Below are 22,105 nucleotides of genomic sequence, written 5' to 3'. Positions count from 1 at the left end.
AAACATTACGAGAATAAGAGGAAAGTATGGATTGTAGAGTAAGCACTAAAGTATGATACATTTTAGTATTTGAATTCCTGAGCTTATTGGCGGTGCTGCATGTCTTTGAAAAAAATCCCTTGTCATAAAAGTTTCACTGTCACTTTTAAGTATCATCAGAGCGCATTTATATTTTACATTGTTCGCGTGCAGTAATTCAACCATGATACCATCACGTTCTGGATGATTGCAAAAGCAGCAACTTTTCCTCGCCTGTAAATTATTGTTGTCAAAAGAATCAGGTTTTTCACGAGTTTGAGGTTTATGCAGTGATTAATGGCAGTGTACATTTAAACTTGTTTAATCTGTTGCCGAACGATTGCAATTATTTGCTTAAAATAAAAGCACACTCACACAACTGACGAAACTCCCAAACTAACAAAAAAAAAGAAACCAAACATTGCATTGTTTCTTATCATTAAGATGGACATGACGAACGTTTTATAAGCTTGTTGGACTGATGATAATAACCCACAGTCTAGTTTCACTGTAGTGACAGTTTAAACTTGGAAACTCAGAAGTCAGACACGCCCTGGGTTCTCAAGATCTCACGATTTCTTTCTTGACTTCTAATAGCTCCCATATATTCCCTTTTTTCTCAGTTTTAAAGACCTCCCCCCCCCATTCCACTCTATAAAAGTCCTTAATAAAATCATTGCACACGTCTCTGGTATAAGTATACCCAAAACATGAGTTTTTTGCAGTTTATTATTCCATAAACCCCTTTGCCGGTGGAGTGATGGTAACCTTTCCACTCCCTGTCGACAATAGAGTACCCAATGAACACTCCTAGGTCCCTGTTTTTTCAGTTATGCTTAACACCTTTGATAAGAAATTTCCCATCGTAAGGTGGCAGGAAACTGCTATAAAAAAAAATAAGAAAAATTAATGAGCAACCTTATGAGTATCCTCAGCAGCCACAACCTAATGCCTCTGGGCTAGACGTACGAGCCCTTCTAAATCCATAACAATGCTAAATTATCCTTAAATGCTCGCCCCTTTTTTCTTAATCTAATCTTAATTTCTTCCTAAAATATCTATGTTCTGCTTGAAATTTTTTGCACCACAATATCTCCGATTTTGAAGTGAGATACACATGTTAAAAGCATTATCCACAAAGAAATGCTTTTATTTCACACGCTAACCTCCTCAATATTTAGTGTCCCCTCCTCTCTTTAGAGGTTTTCCTCCTTTGTTTGCCCTCTACTCGAATATTCTTGTCAAGTTTTGTACCCTGCTATTTTCCAGGAAGAGTGAGTAAAATGGATTCCACCCAATAAAAAGCACTGTTTATAATTTCTAAAGAGGGTAAAACCCCATATTCTACTTAAAAAATAGGTTTAAAACTAGATTTAAAGCGCATATGCGTAGGAGCATTTTTTTTTTTTTTTGGTTTTATTTTTCCAAATATGCAGTAAATATGCAGTTTCAACCCTTGCACAGAAAATATTTTCCCCAAAAGACAATCCCCATCTAGATTCCACCCGCTGCACACTGTTTCTTAACCTGCACCCCTCTTAAACCCCATTATCTGCTTTACTTCAAGACATGAAAAAAGTGTAGTGTTCTACATTACTGAAAAGATTCAAGAAAGATCTTAATAGTTTCCCCTCCTTGTTATTTTAACCCGTTCTCTCGTTTTCCTCCCCTTTTGCTATTTATTCAGCTTTTTAATTACTTTATATATTTTACTAGTTTTATTTGCTTCGAGACGGATGGACGAAAAGTGCAATCTTTAGCAATATGTCATCCTTCATCCGTAAGACGTGGCCTATCTTAACCTTTCTTTTCTTGTAGTCACAGAAAGTGGAATTTAACCACATTTTTACACAGCTCATTGCTTAATATATAGTCAGTCAAACAAACATCTGAAACTATCTGCTCCTGTTCTTTGACTCTTTTAGGTGTGGACTTTTACTCCTTTTCTTCCGAACTTTTATCTACCTTAGCTACTCTACTTTTAACATCTTTACAGCATTCACCATCTTTACTTATAATACAATTCAGACAAGTGAAGCTACCTCTTGAGGTAGCTCATGATCATGAGCTACCTCAATCATGAGTATTATGAAACTCTAGGAGACTTTACTTGTGGCTTTTAAATCAAAGTGCCATAGAAGGATAGGGCCTTCACTAAAACTTTTCTATGAGCTACTCCAACTACCAGTGTATAATCTATAAAATTGAGGACTAAAAGGGATTTTTAAGAAGTGTAAGTCAAGAAAGGCATATTATCCCCTTTAATATCACTTTATTTCAGGTATGTCAATTATTTTGGAGGTCTTCTTTCTGGAGCCATCCGAGTCAATGCAGCTCCACTATTCCTGCATTACTTGACCTTTGTTGGCGTGCCAAACTTTGATAAAAACGAGGGATGTAAACCATTCATAAAAGTACGTACTTTTTTAATCCTAGCTTTATTGCTGGTAACTAGACATGTGTTAGCTTACTGGACCGTGGAAACAACATGGAACCTTTTAGAAGCCAATCGTAGCACTAGTATTTCATTCTTTTTAAAGCTTTTGAGATCAAAAGTACTTGAATGACTCTCAACTTTGTACACTCACAGGATCATCCCTATAAATTAGCGCAGGAAAAAAAATAGCCCAGTTTCCCCCTTCGAACTCAAAATAATTCTTTTAGAGTTCGTTTAGATAATTCTTAACGAAGTCTATTCCAAAATTCACTTATTTGTATTCTTTCTACCCACATGGTACGAACTTTAGTGAACTTGCTTCTCATTCATTCATGTGCTTGTTGGTGTCATTTAGTTTTTTTGTTGGACTCCTGTGCCTATCATGGTTGCAACGGTAGCTTCAACCTAGTAAAGAGCGAACTACAGCCCATAGTAACCAAAAGTTAAAAAACGCGTTTTGAAAAAACTGCCTAATTAAAAAAAATTGCCAGCTGACACTGACTCAGGTATGATAACTGTTATTTCAGTTCGTCTAACTAGTAACAGTTTATTGCGAAAAGAAATTTATGTGGGGAATCTGAAACCCCATGAAAATGGTATCAGATCAAAACGAAAAGTGTACCGTTGGAATCAGTATGATCGAAAACATTTTAAAGGGAAATTACAGTCCCCCTCCTTGAACAACAAGGAAAATCACTTTTTTGCATCGGTAGCACTGATCTGTCTTCCGTTTTTTTTTTTTCTTCTTTTTTTCAGCAGGACTAGCGGGTTACCAGAACATCATAGAGAGATGCTTAATGGTTTATTCAAAAGCTATTTCTCATATCTACGTGCTTTTTATAAGTTCTGCCATCTGCAAGTACCATATGACACTAAAATAGCATTTCTCTTTTTTTGCCATTTCTCAAGAAGTGGCGCTAGCAGGCTACCAGAACATCGTAGAAAGATTTTTTATAGCTCATATAAAATATATTGCTGATATCTACGTTCTTCCTGCAAACTCCGCCATCTGCAAGTTCCAAATGGCACTAAAAACGGCACTTTTGGTGTCGTGTCTCAAGTGGAAAAGCTGGGGCTATTGGGCTAGCAGAACTTATAAGAGTGACGTTTAATGGCTCATTTGAAAGTTATTGCTCATATATACGTGCTTTTTCAATTTTACCTTTCGTAAGTGCGATATAGTACTGAAAACAACACTTTTAGTGCTTGAAAACAACACTTTTGTTTGATGGCTCAATTAAAAGCTATTGCTTATATTTAGTAGGTTTTACAAATTCTACCATTTATTAGATTTCACAGTTTTCAATGTTAACTAGTTTTTGGGGAGAATTTGCAATGAATTCTTTGTCATGGTTGAAGCATCAGCTGCAACCTAGTAAAGAGCAAACCACAGCCCATAACAACTAAAAGTTAAAAATATTAAATGGTCTTTTTTCTTCTTTTTTCCCTAGTGGGTTAATAGATTATCATAGAGAGATGCTTACGAGCTCATTCAAAAGCTATTTCTCATGTGCACGTGCTTTATGTAAATTCTGCCATCTGCAAGTGCCATATGGCACGAAAAATGACATTTTTTATGCCGTTTCTCAAGGGGTTGGGCTAGCTGGCTACCAGAACATCTTACATAGATTTTTGATAGCTCATATAAAAAATATTGCTCATATCTACGTTCTTCCTATAAATTTCACCATCTGCAAGTTTTAGATGGCACTAAAAACGGCACTTTTGGTGCTATGTTTGAAGTGGAAAAGCTGGGGATAGTTGGCTACCAGAACTTTTTAGAGCTATGTTTAATGGCTCATTTGAAAACTTTTGCTTTATCTACGTGCTTTTTATCAATTCTACCATTCCTTAGTGAGATATAACACTGAAAATAACACTTTTGGTGCCACGGCTAAAGTGAAAACTCTTGGAAGCATAAAACGGTATCATTGTAATAACTATTGACCAAAACTCTTAACTGGATGTTTGCAAGAACACCTCCTGCATGTTCCTCCTCCTAGCCCCCTTAATAAGCTCTGCAATTTAAGTCCTACAAACACCAATATATTAAATTACATTATTAGAGGCGTGGTTCCGTTAGTACAGTGCAGCGCTGGACTTCAAATTAGATTGTCATGCATTCGATTCCAGCTTGGATTTTTTTTTCTCAATCATGGTTTGTGCCTTCTTATAATTATTCTTTAGATAATCTACAGCCTATCTAATATATATCAATAAAATTAGTACAAATAAACCAAACTAAATATGTTTACCCATGCTTTTAGGATTAAAGCGAACTAGCGCTTTACTGAAAACACAAAATAATATATGAGTTTTGGTACAGTAAAAGCAAACCAATTAAGGAAACTTTTTACAGAATAAAATTATCATCAATTCATTTTAGGATCAATCCCTTTTGAGATAAAGAAGCAATCCATTTTAGGATTGTTGCTCAATTTTTTTACGTTTAATTGGGTATCACTTCTGCAGAATGGCCAAGTCCAATGACTGGTTCTCGTTTTGGTTCTGAAAAGGACATGTCATTATTAGTTTGTAGACAAGTTCGAAGCAAAGTCATCTTGATAGTATTAGGACTATAGACTAGCTTTAGAATTTGTATCAAAGTCTGAAATTCACTATTGTGTAATATATATATATATATATAATATATATATATATATATATATATATATATATATATATATATATATATATATATATATATATATATATATATATATATATATATATATATATGAAGTAATAATTTTTGTCCGTTTTGAGTTCCAAATTCGCTCTTTACTTCCCTCGGAAAAACTTCTTTCTTTTAAGTTAATATAAATTATACAATGCATGCCAGGTTTCGCCCGCACACAACTCTATACAAAACTCAACACAACAAAATCAATCTAGCATCACTCAACTGAAGCCAAATTCAACCAAAATCCAGCCCTGCGAAAATGAACATTCGGAACATTAAAAGGACGCCAACTCCCCCTGCGGGCATGCTCAACCCATGCAAAAGTCACTTCAGAAAAAAAAATGTGAAAAATGTGTGTCACTGGGTCCATGAAACTAAAATAACATCAGGGCCATTAGAAATAATTTTCAATAATTTCTTGGATTTTATGTTGCAATATTCAGTTTTGAATTTTACTTATGACACGTCCAGAACCTACCTTTTTGACGTTTAATTGACATAATTGACGGTAAAAGAATAAGCACAAGTTATAGATACGTGACTGACATAATTGGAACGGATCCGTTCTCTTTGGGGGAGCTGTGGGGTTTTAATTTGGAAAAATTAGAAAAATTGAGGTATTTTTAACTTAGGAACGGGTGACCAGATTTTAATGAAATTTGATATTTAAAAGGAACTCATGTCTCAAAGCTCTTACTTCAAATACCGAACACATCTGTTCACATTGAGGGGAGTTGGAGGGGGAAACCGGAAATCTCGGAAAAAGCTTAGAGTGGAGAAATAGGGATGACACTTGGTGGGTAGAATAAGCAAATGTCGTAGATACGTGACTGACGTAATCGCACTGGATCCGCTCTCTTTGGGGGAGTTAGGGGGGTGGGGTTCAGTGCTTTGGCAAATTTGGTGCTTCTGGACATGCTAGGACGATTAAAATTGGTAGGCGTGTCTGGGAGCTGCACAAATTGACTTGATAAAGTCGTTTTCCCCGATCCGACCATCTGGGAGGCTGAAGGGAGAGGAAACATTAGAAAAAATGAGGTATTTATAACTTACGAGCTGGTGATCGGATCTTAATGAATTTTGATATTTAGAAGGAACTCGTGACTCAGAGCTCTTATTTTCTATTGATTTCTTAGAATTTTGCTAGAGCTCATACCATATGAGCTCTTGGCTCATGACTCTTCCGGCCTCGTCACGAGTGCCATATGAGCTCTTAGCTCTTGTTTTTTTGAAATTTTGTTGTTCTCGGAAATATCACTACTAAAGGCGGAACAACTTTCAAACTTTTGAAAATTCACTAAAAATCACTTAGCAAGAAAAATAAAAACATTGCAAATATTGACAAATCACTAGAGGTGGCAACCCTGCTATCAATATGTCATTACGAGTTGCTTTCATACTAAGGTTGTCTACGAAGATTTGTCCGGCAAGTGAGTTTCACATGGGTTGAGCTTTGCGTGAGTTGAACTTTGCCGCGATGAATTTTGCATCAATTGAGCATAATGGTAACTAATTCTGATTGATTACTTGATAGTTAGATTTATGATTTATATTTCCTTGGGATGTATGAGTTCTTTTCTAATCGCTTGTTTTCAATTTATTATGATTTTCTTTATGGCTTATTCTACCACTTTCAGGGTAAAATTTCTGTTCTAACGTAAAACCTAAATATTTTAGGGAAATTTTGCTTTAAATCCATGAATTTGGGTAAGCCTACTAAATTCTTAGAATAATGAAACTAAAAGCAAACTTTTTAAGTTGTTTTATTCCGCCTATTGGAATATATTTTGCCTTCCCTAAGTTGAGCCTCGAAATCCAAGCACGTACGTAAGAGGGCAGGAGCTTCTTCAGACCCTGCTGTCTCTCCATGAAATGTCTTTATTTCTATGATGTTCATATTTTTGGTTAAATTCGACTATTTGGCCGCTCTGATTCGCTTCCCCTTCCCTTGAAATAAATTTACGCCTGTTTGTGCACTCCTTGGTTATATACCTCAGTAGCTCTCAGTTTTGTGAGTATATCTGCATCTGTGTTGGCATTGAACGATAATGTTTGCTTTTTTGGCTTGTTTACTGATTTCACTTTGATGGCTTATGTAAATCCAGTAAAATATTAGGTAATTGTCGGTTATTGGAAACACATTCAAGAATCACGCTTAAGTTACATCTCAGAAAACTGGTTTCATAGCCACAAAAACAAGAGATAGATTATGTATTGGACATAGATATAATGCATTAGACCTGTATAATTTGGGCTATATATTTGCACATAAGGGGTGAGGGTTAGGTTAGATTGAGTTAGGCTCAGTTTTTATATTTTTGTTTCCAAACTAACATTTTATCATCATTTTTTTGTTATTTTTCATTTGGATTAACCTAACTTCACTTCTCGGGTTTGTTTCCAATAACCGACAAACACCAACTATTAAATTCTATTTATGTGAGAGCGAAATTTGAACAAAAATTAAAATTGCAACAATGAGTTAACTATATTCATACTTGAAATTTGAGGGTAATGTACAATCTCAAAATGTTTGTCCAGCCATAAGTAAATAAGGAATTCTATTGTACTGGGCAATGTCATAAAATCTATGAAGGTCGACCTGAAAAAAGAAGAAAACTTCACGACTTGACGTGATTTTTTAAAATGTACAAAAGCTACTTCCGTTGCTAAAAGTATGGTTATAAAAAAAGAAGAAAAATATTCGAAACAACCAAAGCTTGCATATGACAGAAAAGTCAAAAACACATCTACTAATCTAACTCCTATTACATAACTATGAAGATATGAATGAACGATATACAAGAAAACTTTGAATTGAGAAAGAAAAACGCACATAGGCTTGACATTTGTGCGGTTGCTTATGCAAAAAAAAAAAAAAAAAATACTCTCATTGCTTTCTGAATCAAGGAAGATAAACATCTTGAATTACTAATTAAGAGGTTTGAATACTGATGTATTTAACTTTGGCAAGAGCGTATCTGGTTTTTTTTTAAGGGGGGGGGGGTCGCAAAAGAAATCTTTACAAAAAGTTTCAAAAATTTGTTAATGTTCAGTTTATTACTTTTTTACGGGTAGGACAAAATTCAGTAACCCCCCCCCCCTTCCGCCTAGTTACTGCCTTGACCTTTTGACGCTTTCTGTAAAAATTCTTGTGGCAATACTCAGTTAAACTAGCTGTAATGTCAGAAACCCATCAATCTCTTGAAGGATGTGTGCAAGGGCAAATCCAGGATTTTTCGTGGGGAGGGGGTCCAAAAAACTTAAAAATGAATTAAAAAATTGTTTATATGCATTTTTGCGAGTCGGACCAAGATTTGAGGTTGTATAACCCTAAACCCCTGCCCCTGGATGTGGCCTTGGATATCAGTCTTTGCTTTCCTCCAAACGACTAACTAGTCGTTAGTCGTTACTCCAAACGACTTCCCAGTCATCCAATCAAATTGCTTTAATTCCATTCTCTTGCTTTATCATCGGCTTATGTCCGTTTTGTGATCGTCTTTCTGATGGACGTGAAAATCCGTCAAACCATTCGTGGCAATGAACTATAAGCAAGGAGCGATGCGTCTCAATAGTAATCGAAACTCTGAAAAACAGAATTTTGATATCAATAGATATATCAAAAGAATTGACTTATTATATTGATTCCAAATATATAAGATTCATTAAGTTTAGTGTTACGCATCAAAAGCTACGAGTCTGAGAAAATTTGTTTGTTTGTTTTTCCTATGGTGACCGTGTCGAACCAATAGTCTTAGAATATGGAGAAAGGGCTCCTTCGAACGGAAACTAAAAATTATGGTGCTCTTTTAAAGTGACAAAAAATATTGGCGGGCATCTGGCCCCCCTCCCACCCGTCTTTTTTCCTAAAAGTCATCTGATCACAATTCTGAGACAGACATTTTGTTCAGCATAGTTGAAAAGCCCACTATGTCTTTGAGGATGACTTAGCCCCCCACAACCACCGGGGAATGGTTTGTAAGTCAGAAATTTTGACCATTGATTACGCATAGTATTTCTTTTTGGAAGTATTGACATTTTCTGGGGAGGCGGGGTGAGAATTTTCTGCTCGGAGGATTTTATACGGGATAATTTTCCGTGGGGAGAGAAGTTTCTGGGGGGGTTGAACTTTCCAAGGTCATTTTACACTGGGGGAATTGGCTGAAATTCCTATACGAAAAATATTTTTATTTGTCTTACTTTTTCTTTGCCAACTCAATTTTACATGTGAAGATATTAAGGGTAATTATCCGGGGGAATTATCTGGGGGAAATATTGAATTATCTAGATTATCTTTCCGTAGGTGGGGGGATCTTTTGCCGGGTTTGAATTGTCTTGAGTATCTTTCCGTACGGGAGAAATTCTCCATGGGGGAGTATACCATAGGATATATTCGCTAGAGGAAACTTTCCGCGGGAACACTTTTTTACTAGGGGGTGGGGTACTTGCGAGCATGATTTTCCATAGAAAATCAATAAGAAATTAATGTATTTTTCAAATAAAAGTGGGCTAAGAAAAAAGTTTTCAACCGGAATCGTCTGCAAGAAATTTTCCATGGTTAATTTTCAGCTAGAATTCAATTGTCTGGGGAGAATTTTCCTAATGGAGGGGGGAGCTATGTAGGAAAAACTTTGCTTGGAGGGATTTTTCGTAAGCGGAAGGAATTTTCCATGGAGGGGGGAGCCAGATCTCTAAAATAAAAAAAAAGTTTTTTAACTGAAAGTAAGGAGCGACATTAAAACTTAAAACGAACAGAAATCATTCCGTATATGAAAGAGACATTCGCCTCCTCAACGCCTCGCTCTTTACGCTAAAGTTTGACTATTTCTCACAGCTCTACTTTTCAAAATAATAAAAAACTTAAGCGAAAGAGCGAGGCGTTGAGGATAGGACAACCCCTTTTATATACGGAAAAATTCCTGTTTTGTTTTAAGTTTTAATATCGCTCCTTACTTTCAGTTAAAAAACTTGTTTGTTTTAATTTAATTTCCGGACGTTTTTGAATTAAGGCAGGTTTTGATTTTGGCTCACCGTACATAAATAATTAAAACCCCATTTAAAATTTCATTTAAAACCTCGTCATTACCTCGTTCTTTACGCTAAAATTTGAATTTTATTTCTGTTCTATAAGAATGCCCCCTGAATCACAGAGGGTTTAATTACAATAAGTAGCTCTTATGAAAGTACTAAAAAAAACCTTAGCGTTAAGAGTGAGGTATTGACGAGGGGGTGAATCCCCTCATATACGTCATAATTTCTGTTCTTTTTAAGTTGTAATATTGCTCCTTACTTTCAGTTGAAAACACTAGTTTTTTTATTTAATTTCTGATCGTTTCTTAAATGATGCTGGGAAATCCGGCTCCCCCTTCATGTAAAATTCCCTTCCCCCATGAAAAAATCCTCCATGGAGAGATCCTCTCGTGAAAACTTCTCCCTCCGACCTGCCCCCCCCCCACCAGAAGAAATTCCCCCTTAAAGTGTCTATACTTCCCAATAACCAATACTGTGTGTAAACAATGTCCTGAGTTCACAACTTGCAGCACTTCCCCCGGAAACTGTGGGGGATTAAGTCATCCTCACAGACATAGTTAATAGATTTTTCGACTATGCTAAAAAAAATGGCTATCTCAAAATTTTGATCGGGTTACCGTGAGAAGAATGAGCGTGGGAGGGGACCTTGTTGCCCTGCAATTTTTTGTCACTAAAAAAGGGCACTAGAACTTTTAATTTCCGTTTGAATGAGCCATCTCACGATATTATAGGACCACTTGGTCGATACGATCAACCGTGAAAAAAATCTTCTGACATAAAATACAAAATTTCCCATTTTTGCAGATAGGAGCTTGAAAACTCTACAGTAGGGCTCTCTAATACGCTGAATCTGACGGTGTAATTTTCATTAAGATTCTCTGACGTTTAAGGGTGTTTTTCCATTTTCGAATATAAGGCAAATATAAAGTAGAGTTGTGACAAAAGGCAATCTTTAGCGCAAAGAGCGGGGCGTCGAGGAGGGGACAGCCCCTTTCATATATGGAATAATTTCTGTCCATTTTAAGTTTTGATGTCGTTCCTTACTTTCAGTTTAAAAAAAACTCGTTTATTTCGTTTAATTCCAATAGCAAGGAGGAAAGACAAATTAGGCCAAAGTCAAACCTCGAAATCTTCTTACTCCTTCTACACCCCTTCTCATCCTCAAGAACATAATTTTGAATTCAACGCTTCGCAAATTTAACGCTTCGCATTTAACAGCCAGTTACTTTGTGCTTTCACCTCAAGCGCCCAGGACAATGAAAGTTTATGTCTTAGACAGCCATGAGTATCTTAAAAGATTGGGAAAACTCAGGAATTCAATTTTGAATGAAATTGGCCTTCTTTTGCAGCTTCCGATAGTAACAGGTGCCAAATTAAAAAAGATTCGTGGTTGAAAAGTTAGCAAAAAACAAGCCGAAAACACATGCCATCAAACAGATTGAGAGGGTGTAGCTTTCTTTCGAAGCTGTAGTTGTGTTGGGTATCAACGGATTGTTCATTCTTAAATATTTGCTGACGAAAGGCGTTATTAAGTTTAATTAATTAATTTAGCTTATTTATTGTCACGGTTCGAAGTGACAAACTGACGAAAATTTGGACCTGCCCACAGAAGTTCATAGAAACGACCGAGTGAAAATCTTGGTTTTGAAGTATGAATAGACATGGGATTGATCCACTTGACAAAAAAATATTTTTATTTTGGTTAGTTTATTTTGGTTAGTTATTTTGGTCAACTTATTGCAAGTTAGTTTTGAAAGGCAGAATAAAGCTGCTTTTGCTCCTGCTCAATTCTTAACTGTGTCGTTAATGTGATTTTCAAGGTAAATACAAATATTTTTCCAATGTTTAAACTAAATTTTAGGGAGTTTTTTGCAACTTCAAACTCAATTTATTTCAGAAACCTCTTCGCTAAGACGTGTAAGACTCCTTATTAGCCAATTACATATTCACTGAGTCAAAATCCGATATACCAAAATAAATAAAAATAATTGATGAACAACTTCAGCATAACAAACACAAGAAGCGCTTGAAATGTAAGAGAAAATGCTTATCTATTAAATCAACTGAGTAGGAACAAGTCTACAAAAATATTTAAAAAACATACTTATATTTGAGCAAACTTCCATTATATTATGAAAAAGTGTGACTTTTAATCTGACCTACTCGCAATTAATATTCTTGAATATTCCTTGCCATAGATACCAGCCTAACTACGTGAGCCTTGGGGAGACCAAACACCGTCTAGAATGAGTTACCATTGAGGGATTTAGAAAAATCCCTCAGTGGTCCAAACTCAAAAGTTTACCGGCTTTCATAAGGAAATCAGATTCTTGCTAGTCCTGGGAATCAATTTAATAGAGAAGTTAATGAAAGTAAAAGCATTTTGTCCTTTGGGAAAACACGTAAATATTTTAGATACATCCTTTAGTCATGTATCATTTCTGTTAATAGTGTGTGAGATATATTCTGATGAGTAGGTGCATTATTTGCGAAGAAATCTCTCAGGTCCCTAGGATAATACCTATTTTCCAGGCTGCTACCCGGCTTTTAAAAAACATGCCACTGATGACAATTGTACAAGAGGAAACAATGCGTTATCTTTTTCGGACATATTTAAATAAATTGAGATTTTTTTCTATCAAGCCATTTGAGTATCTTAAAAAAAAATGCTGTTTCAAGATTAGAAATTGTACTTTTTTCCTACGCATTCTTTTACAGTCTTAAAGGATTCTTTCACAAGACAGGTTACAGTCCTCTTAAATTTATGATCTGCCACGCAAGGACTCATATATGACCAGAAGGTTCTCCTTTTCCCAGTAATTTAACAAAATTTCAGTTGAAAATTTCTTCATTTGTTTACATTTGAAATATTACCTCCAAATGAGATGGGTATATTTGAGTAGCAAACAATAGAAAATCATCATCCGTCATTAGCAATGAGCTATTTAGTATGTCTTACACATATTTGCTATTACTATCTTTGGCTATAACCAAAAAAGGTATTGGTGAAAAATGGCATTCCATTATCGTAGGGTTAGTAGTATGGTTGTTGGATCTCTGTTAGGTGTATGGTCTGAGCTTCATATTTATAGTTGGAATATTTTCAGATATTGTAAGTGGTTGCTGTTAAGCTGACAGTTTTTTTTTTTATAAAATATGTATTTATTTTAAAAGCATTTAGTACTTGCTTAGTGGTTGACCTACTAACAAGGAAACACTATAAAATTTTGAAAACTACTTCATTACTGAAAGCGCTTTACTGTACCCCCCCCCCCTAATGGTCAAATATATAGCCAAAATTATATATTCTCCATCTATTTTCTATTGGCGACTTTTCAGTCAAATTAATTTAACAGTAAACAAGCAACGTCGACGGCATCAAACAACGAGAAAATTAATTGAGAATATAATTTGGGCTATATATTTGACCAGTAGGAATGGTCAAGTTGCCATCAATCCATGGCTAATTGGAAAAAAAGCCAAGACAGTTGATAGTCTGAGCGAGAAGCACAGCTGACATAAGCCTTTTTCAGTTGACTAAAGCGCTTCTAGGAGTGATATAAGTAAGTATTTTTGAGTTTTAAAAGTAGTTTCCAGAATTTTTCAGAATTAGAAAATTACAGTATTTCCTTCAGAGGAGTCCAAACCCTAAAATAGAACCAAACAATGGGTTTTCATGTTCCCATGTTCAAGCACGGATCAAGAGCCTTAAGGGGGGGGGGGTAGTGCCAAACGGAGAAGGTGTAACACCCCCCCCCCTATAATTTTGTTTAAAATAATTGAATTAAGGCCGGATTTGCTATCGACGTAACGTAAAGCAACGGGCGATCAACTGGCTCACTTTGCTGCTTGAGCTAGGCACTGGGGATCTTTGTTGAGGACGGGATTGCCACTAAACATCGATATCCCTTGACCAATTAGAGGCGACCCCAGTCAAAGGGAAGGTTACGCACTCGTTACCTATTTGCATTTGGTGAGTTGTAATATTTTCGATTGCTCTTTGATACCATCACGGTGTTGTAAGTCTGCAATATAAGATGCATGGATAATCTAAGCGTCTGGGCACCAACGTGAAAGCCTCCTATAGAAATAGGACAAAAAAAAATATAGAAAAGTCCTCTCTCAAAATACAATATTCGAGAACATCGATTAAATGAAAATGTTTGAGGATGAGGGGATTATTTCTAATGTTGTTACCGGTACTTTGGTAAAGGTGCTCAAAAGCAAAGAAAAAGGTCAGTGATGAAGAAAAGACCTAGTCAGGTGATTGGTGAAAAACGCAAGCTTTGCTCATGCTGCAAAACTTATCCCAATCAAGGTGAAAAGGAGACGCGGCAAAAGATTTGCAGAAAATAAACAGAGCGTGTTGGTGCAGTGTCCACTGCTCAACAAAGTTGAGCAGTGGACAAAAGCAAAGAAACAAAAGCAAAGAAAAAGGTCAGTGATGAAGAAAAGACCTAGTCAGGTGATTGGTGAAAAACGCAAGCTTTGCTCATGCTGCAAAACTTATCCCAATCAAGGTGAAAAGCAGACGCGGCAAAAGATTTGCAGAAAATAAACAGAGCGTGTTGGTGCAGTGTCCACTGCTCAACAAAGTTGAGCCAATAGTTTGTCCATCAAACTCTTGAGCCAGTTTGATTTTTGTCCGAAATTTTTCTTTATGAGACTAGAAGAGAATTTAATTAAGTCCAGAATATGATGTCAAGAAAAAAAAGGATAAATGGGTAAAGGGGGTTATAAATGGTACTACTATGCCTAGCCCTAGCATCAGGAAATGCATCATCCAAAGAATATTGCTGCTGAAAGGACCTCGCCGAATTACGTCTGAAAGGATAGTTGGTCTTATGGTGCTCTGCAACGGGTTCCACACTTGCGAAAAAATAAGTACAACCAGGTCTCATTTCAAGGGAGATGTGAAACAGACTCACTTAACTATTGACATAGAATCGGTGGAAGAAATTGAGGAGCGAAATTTCCGACTCCCGATTGGTATGAGGAGACAACTGATTCTTGGATCACTTTACAGTAGGATGCAAAGCCATTCGGCATTAAGAAAGATACAACCTTGGCCCTAATAATAAATGACAAACCGGTATCTTCCCCGCAACTCTAAGCTATTTCAGTGCCACCTAATGAGGCAGACATTACATTGCTAGCAGATGAATTGGCATCGTTGTCAGGGTACTACGTATAATGTTATGTGGCTGCTAGCAATGAGGCAAACATTTATAGCGTTTGTAAAGAAGTCTTCATTTTTTTCAAGTTCAGTGATGGAAATAAAATTATTGCCGTTAGGACGTATGTATTACGTGCACTTCATCTGTGTCTCTGTCTCCGGGGAACAGTGATGCTAACCTTTGCATCGTTATACAGGCCACAGTACTGCCACAGTCAAATCTTCTTGTCTTGGGTCTGCACTCCTTTGGGCTCTCTCTAACATCACAGAAACGTTTTAGTCTTGTGTTTATAACACATACCGTCTTTGAACAATTTTATGTTGTTGATATGTTTCATTGTTTTTATTTCAGAAAACGATCCATTTTTCAGTCCTTATTTCTCGAATATGGTACACAATAGTATAATTTAGGAAAGATTCTTAAAGAATTTGTTTGGAGGGGCGATTGCCCCCATCACCTCCCCCTTGTATCCGCGCTTGCCCATATTGTACATATGTAGCAAAAAATTTCTACAAACGTTCCACAAACAAAATGTTTGTTTACAATGTGACCCGTAGTTTTTGTCTAGGTATGCATCACATTGAAACTGAATCAAATTCTTATCTCTTTTTGAGTACTTTCTGAAGCCAATTTGACCAAGTCGCTTTTCTAACATTTTTGAGGTTTCAATGGCAAACTCTTTACGCTCTTAAGTAATGCCTCCGTAGAAGTATATATAGCCTAGTTTTCGCCCTCTTCTGAAATAAATATTGGAATAAAAAAATGTTTGATTCATTCGATTAATTGGATTTTTCTGTGACACTTCCAGTTGAACTGCATCACAGTAGTCTCCATTCCTATAATGCCTGAATATAGCCCTACGCTATAACCAAAAGTTCGTGAATCTTTTTGTTTTTTGTTTTTCAAATTGGTATTCTTGGTAGTAGACCATAAGCCAGCAGATGGCGAGAAATGAGTGCACAAAATAATAACAAAATAGCATATTTTTGGACTTAGCTTAGGACCATATCGAGGTATTAGGGAAGGAAGGGGGCTGAGATACAGTCAATCAGGAAGTAACAGTGACAAAGGAATTTCTATCCTTCATTACAGTCATAGAATTTGTATTTACAAAATTTTAGGAATCTTACATCGCCACTTCCTAATGACTGGATATAGTTCTAGACCAAACACTAAGTTTGTCGATTTTGTAGGTTCTTTCGTTTTTTATCTTATCAACAGCTCCTCTCCCCATATTGCTTCCAGCTCCTCTCCCCATATTGCTTCCCATTAGTCTCGGGTAAATACCTTGGTAAAGTCCTAGATGCTGTTCTCCTACAGGAATAGATCAAGAATCTCACTGATTTTTTGGGAAGGTATTTGAAGTGCTTATCTCTACCTCTTCCCCTTCCAAAGCCATGATATGGCTTAAAATCCTGCTGAGAAAACAGGAATTGTATTTGCAAGAAACTAGAGCCAACAAAAAAGGGCCTTAAAGGCCAAAATTAAGGTAAAAGCTATTAAAAAAAAAAATTTGATAGGTATAGGTGCGTTATATGCTGAATCTTCCAAGCCATATAAATAAGGAAAGAGCAGCGTTGACAGTACTTTCCCGGGCTATATTTTAGGTCCTGGATATATTCCAGAAAGATTCATTCATTAAACTCAAGCACTTTTCAAGACCAAAAAAAGTCCCTAAACTAGAAATTAGATCGAATTTATCAATACCTTTCTTTGGTATTTTTATTGAAAAAATTGTTGTCTTTTCAATGGAAAAAATCGGGAAAAAGACAAAAATTCCCCCGCCCCCTATTATTTTCGGTAATCGGTGCCACTGTTCATTAATACGTGGTTGATAATGGTGATTTGGGAAAAGTTGGTTAATTAGTAAAATTAGTGATTGGTCTAGGGCTATATCTAGGCATTAAGGAGGGGGAGACTCAATAAGGACTGAAAATACAGTAATTGCTAGTAAAAGGATATAAACTAGAATATTACGTTTTTTTTTACAGGGTAACGTAAAACAAAAGGAAATTAATTGTGGGTTGTTTGGCTATTAATGATGGCTAAACCTTATTAGAAGTGAGGGAGGATCTGTAAATTGAGCGCCCTGATCGACCAGGTCTGGTTAGTTTAGGGTATGAAGCGGTGAAACCTAAATTTAGCAAAATCTTCGCTTAAGACACTTCGTATTACTGTAGCCGAAGTTGGCAATTACTCTAATATTATCCTGAATAGATTCGTGATTATTACTCCTAAAATACAAATGCTTGCTAATCTTAATCAGAACTCTCTTTGCATAGACGTGGTGTTGGTAGAAATAGGAAACAACGTTTAATGACTTGAATAAGAAGAAAGGATGCTTAAAAAGCACGTTGTCAATGTTGACTGTAAATTGCCTTTCGTCTAATGAAAAAATATTTATTTATTTTTTATTTGCTTAATATCAAGTTTTCTACTTTTAGCACTAGCTGCATTCATTAATTGATCAAAAAATTGTTGAGTAATAAATAGCTCCTTTGTCATTTTTTAATGGGGTTTTCTTGTAAATTTTAAAGGTAAAAGTCAATAAAATACTTCGAAACAACAAGTAAAGTTAGTTCACTCTACTTCTGAATAGCTCAGCTGTAAGACAATGGAAATTTTGTTACAAAAATTTTCTAAAAGCTTCAGTTTTTTTCCACTCTTATCCATGTGTAACAAATGTATTTTCAAGCCCCATTAGCATACTATCAAATAAAAACTAAACAAATATTGTAGACAAAATTTCTGCTGTATAATCTCAGTTTCGTCTTATCAGTTAATTTGCGTAATGATCACCAAAAAGTATTGCGCTGCGTTTTAGTGTTCTCTCTGTCTTAGAGTTGGAGACTATTAGTTCTATCTATTTCAATGTTTTTCATAAAAATAAACCATGGAAAGGGTATTAAACCTTCGAGAGATTAATGTGACCTGTAGGCATGTTGACCTAACATCAACTCGTGAGTTTCTTTTCCTTAGTTTACGTTTTCTGACTCCAAAGCTAGGTAACCTTATCAACACACTCTTCTTCTTACACTTAACTTGTGTTGCCTTATGTTTACTTCTACTTTCCTTTCGGTTTTTAAATTTTGTCTACATACATTATGTTCATGATGTTTTTATTACGTTTCCTTCAAAATGTTGCTACTTACGTTATGGCGCTGGATGCATAATGTTATCATGTCAGTTTTCCAAATTGAAATTGCTTTTGTTTTATGTTCTACCAGTGTGAAAATGAACAGATATCCAATTTCAGAGTATAGACAAGAAAACGCATCAGTCTGTATTCGTTGTTACAATTTCTTCTGGGGCTGCAGGTTCAGAAGCAGAGATGTCCTAAGACAGGAAACAAATGTGTCTTTTCAACTGACTCTTTAAATTCTTATCATTTCCCAAGTATAAAAAAAGACAGGGCACTGATATCAATCCTAAGACTTAAAACGTAGATTGAAGACTGTTTCTATTTTAATAATTAAAGCTGGTCAAGATTCAAATTTGTATTATCTACTGTTGTTGTTCAATCATAATCAGAATCATTCATTCAAAACAGCTGCCATAGACACATAAAAAAGATGTACTAGATGTTGCTGAATTTATGCTAGAAATGGAACTTGTAAAAAAAAGGAACAAAATAATTTCTGAATCTGTTCGTGCAGCATCCAGTAAGCTTTAGTTTATTTCTCATTCAAGTGTTCGCAAAGGCTAGAATAGTCCCACTATTTTACAGCAAAGATTACAATATGAATGACTTAGAGCAGAATGTACTAAGTACATATTTGACAAATTAGCTGTTGGAATACGAAAGGCGTTAAATGACATATTCCCAAATGTTCAGGATAAGCAAAAAAGTGTTTTGGAAAGTGTGTCTTTATACCTCCCTTGAGCTCCAATCGTTCCTTTCTTGCCATCTAATGATGGACCTTTATCCACAGCTAGAATGATGATTGGTTTCTTCGCAGCTGGTATTTAAGAATGTTTAGGTTACTAATATGAAATGTCAGGCTGCAGTTGTGACTCGACTCCCGTAAAACAAAGCACAGAATACAGCTAATTTCACAAATACCTTCCAAAAATAGTGACGAAGACCACACTGCCTTTCCATATCAAACAAACACTAAGTAGAAACAATAGGAATTTTTTTCAAGACAGTGGAATTCAATTCAGGGGATATTTCCATTGGATATTGTAGAGGATATTCTAGTTAAAAATTGTAATAAGATTTCTGTGTATTTTCAGTTTCGCGATTCTTTTTATCAGCCAAAAAAAAAAAAAAAAAAAAAAACAGGTGACCCATGGAGTCGCCTTGATCCGGGCTACTGGCAAATATTTATGTCGAGAAAATTGAAAATTGAGCATTAAATTCTTATTTTTTTAAAACACATCTATTGGGGTCGCTATATGGATGACGTTAATCTTACTTTGAAATTATGGGGATACTGAACTTTTTTATATCATTTTTTTTTTATATCAAGGTCTACTTTACTTGATATGGAAATCAGTTCTGTCGGGTTTATAGACCCGTTCAAAATCTAAACTTTAGTAAGCGTTCCCAAAAATGTTTCATTCCTATCTGAATTTCAATCATAATGTTCCTTCGACTATGGTCATGATAAAAAAAAAAAAAAACGTTGCTCTCTTTTTAAGTTTTTCTTATTTTTTCTGGCATCTTCAACTATATCTGAGGGTTTCTTGCTCGTTAAATACCTACTTCGTGTGTTTTAGGTTTATGAAGGAAGAGTACCTGTCTATACATCTGGCATCTATAATATTTCTTGTAGCAGCTTCAAAAGGTTCACACTCAGTTTAGGAAAGGGAACTCAGCTTCGTGGTGATATTCTAATCCGGTGCTATAATAGAACTGCGCAATCTCCTGGCAGGGAGTTAATCTTCAGCTGCCAGTTTCACACATGTGCTGTGGTGGCGGATAGAATGATCGTCCCAAGGGCAGAGCTAGACTATGCTTGCAGAGGTATTTATCTATTTTATGAATCAGAACTGACAATTTTAAGGTTGTGCCCTCTTAGAAATTGGGACGATTTCTTTCTTTTCTTCTTCTGAATTTTACAAGATGGCCTTATTGCTACTAGAGGCTTTGTAGTGACCTCTAGAAATTGTGATGATTCTCTTTCTTTTCTTCTTCTGATTTTTACAAAATGGCCTCATTGCTACTAGAGGCTGTGTAGTGACATCTAGAAATTGTGATGGTTCTCTTTCTTTTCTTCTTCTTATTTTGTGGCACGATCAACCACTTGACGATTTTCCACTATTTTTGGTAGTTAGATAATTACCAGACAAAACGATTATTTTCTTACAAAAGACAAGAATTATATACATAAAGCATTGCCTTCTAGGATAATGAATAGCCAGTGGTTTCCATAATTATCTCCAGCAAATTGGGAGGTAACCCTCAAAAGGATTTGGAGCTGGTACCTTATAGTGCCTATCACATTTTGCTTTTAAAATAACACTTTTTATATCACCACAGCTGGGGCTTTGACAAGTATGAGTTTGACTAAATAATAACTCTATTCTCACGTTAAAAGCCCTGCTAATGCCTATATTCCACAATAAAAGTGTGTTTGTGCTTAAAATAGGCATAACTCGTTTATATTTTAGCTTTTTCTATGTTTGTAACACAAAGAATGGACCGAATTGTTTTATTACTTAGTGGCCCGGAACGTAAACAAGGATAAGTAATTATTTATCGTTAATGAAAATTGTCTTATGGAACGTATTCTCAGATTAGTTTGAATTTTACTTATTTCGATTTGAAGTTTTACCCAGATAACATGTTACCCATTTTAACAAACAGTGAGAAGATTCGTTTTCCGATAGAGAATGACTAACTCATTAAAATTATATGGCCAATGTGTCTCTGGCCGTATAAGTTGATAATGGAAGTTATATAAACGTGGATTGTAATGAAGAACTGGAGGACGAATAAGTGTCGTAATTTAAAGAAAATTTACGGGGGAGGGGCAATTGTGTTGCTTTTTCACTTTTTCATTGAAAATACCAAAAAAACTATTTTCATAATATAGGGAGACAAGAATGCAAAGGAAGGGTTTACAGGCCTCTTTCTACCCCCAACCTCCAATTGACGCCACTGAGGTCAATAGGAATCACTCTGCATGACAGTGTTGAATTTAAAAAATTCCCTAGGTCATCTATGCTAAAAAAGTATATAGATGGCGATAAGTGTGTATTTAACTTAGATCAACTTAATATCTATGTTATGTAAAACCCAATCTGTCCCACCCCCCTTTCCCTCATATTTGTAAATTCTCAAAAAAAATTACACGTCTTAGTCTGTTTTGGAAACTAGTTAAAAGTGCTCTGATTAAACAAACTGTATGCTATGAAGAAATTCGTCATAATAAGAAAATGTTTTTTTTAGAGTGAATTAGTGAATAAGAATTTATTGTAGGAGAGATACTTAATATTTTTTCTAATAATTTTTTTCTTAGATCTTCGATTTCCTCTTGATGGTGGTATAATTTTGCACTTTTCTGACGGTCCCAATGCAAGAGTTCCTCCATCGGCACCAGTGCTACAACCGGTTGAAGTCCACGGTGGTGACCCTATAACAAGGTGGGATAGCTTAGATACATTTGGATGCCACACAGATGTTAATGATGCTGATGATGATGCTACAAGTGAAGACGGTAATCCCATTTTTCTTTTTTGTTGCCCTCACCCGGGGTTACACTCTCCTCTCTAACTAGGAGAAAAAAAATTGAGGGTTTACTTTAGGAAGGA

The 22,105-nt window shown here is 35.7% G+C and overlaps 1 protein-coding gene and 1 long non-coding RNA gene across 16 annotated transcripts in view; one reads left to right on the top strand and one right to left on the bottom strand.

Moving 5' to 3' along the window:
- Window positions 1–22,105, top strand: part of LOC136034587 (tensin-1-like) — a 297,146-nt gene that overhangs the window by 171,896 nt on the left and 103,145 nt on the right. For all 14 annotated transcript variants that reach the window (XM_065715843.1, XM_065715841.1, XM_065715842.1 and 11 more), the window contains 3 exons: window positions 2,300–2,432; window positions 20,069–20,315; window positions 21,814–22,011. In XM_065715843.1, coding sequence (XP_065571915.1) covers window positions 2,300–2,432; window positions 20,069–20,315; window positions 21,814–22,011 — 578 coding nt within the window. The remainder of the gene's footprint in view (window positions 1–2,299; window positions 2,433–20,068; window positions 20,316–21,813; window positions 22,012–22,105) is intronic.
- LOC136034592 (uncharacterized) lies at window positions 7,608–18,052 on the bottom strand. 2 transcript variants are annotated; one of them, XR_010619210.1, is made up of 2 exons: window positions 17,977–18,052; window positions 7,608–7,740 (listed from the first exon to the last, which is right to left on the bottom strand). It is a non-coding gene; the product is annotated as an uncharacterized LOC136034592 (long non-coding RNA). The 2 variants fall into 2 exon arrangements; XR_010619209.1 differs by having other exon boundaries at window positions 17,936–18,045.

Source organism: Artemia franciscana, chromosome 13 (assembly GCF_032884065.1).
Source record: "Artemia franciscana chromosome 13, ASM3288406v1, whole genome shotgun sequence".
In the NCBI taxonomy this organism is placed as follows: domain Eukaryota; kingdom Metazoa; phylum Arthropoda; class Branchiopoda; order Anostraca; family Artemiidae; genus Artemia; species Artemia franciscana.
The sequence above is the reverse complement of the archived record's forward strand: the minus strand, read 5'-3'. Positions and strand labels throughout refer to the sequence as shown.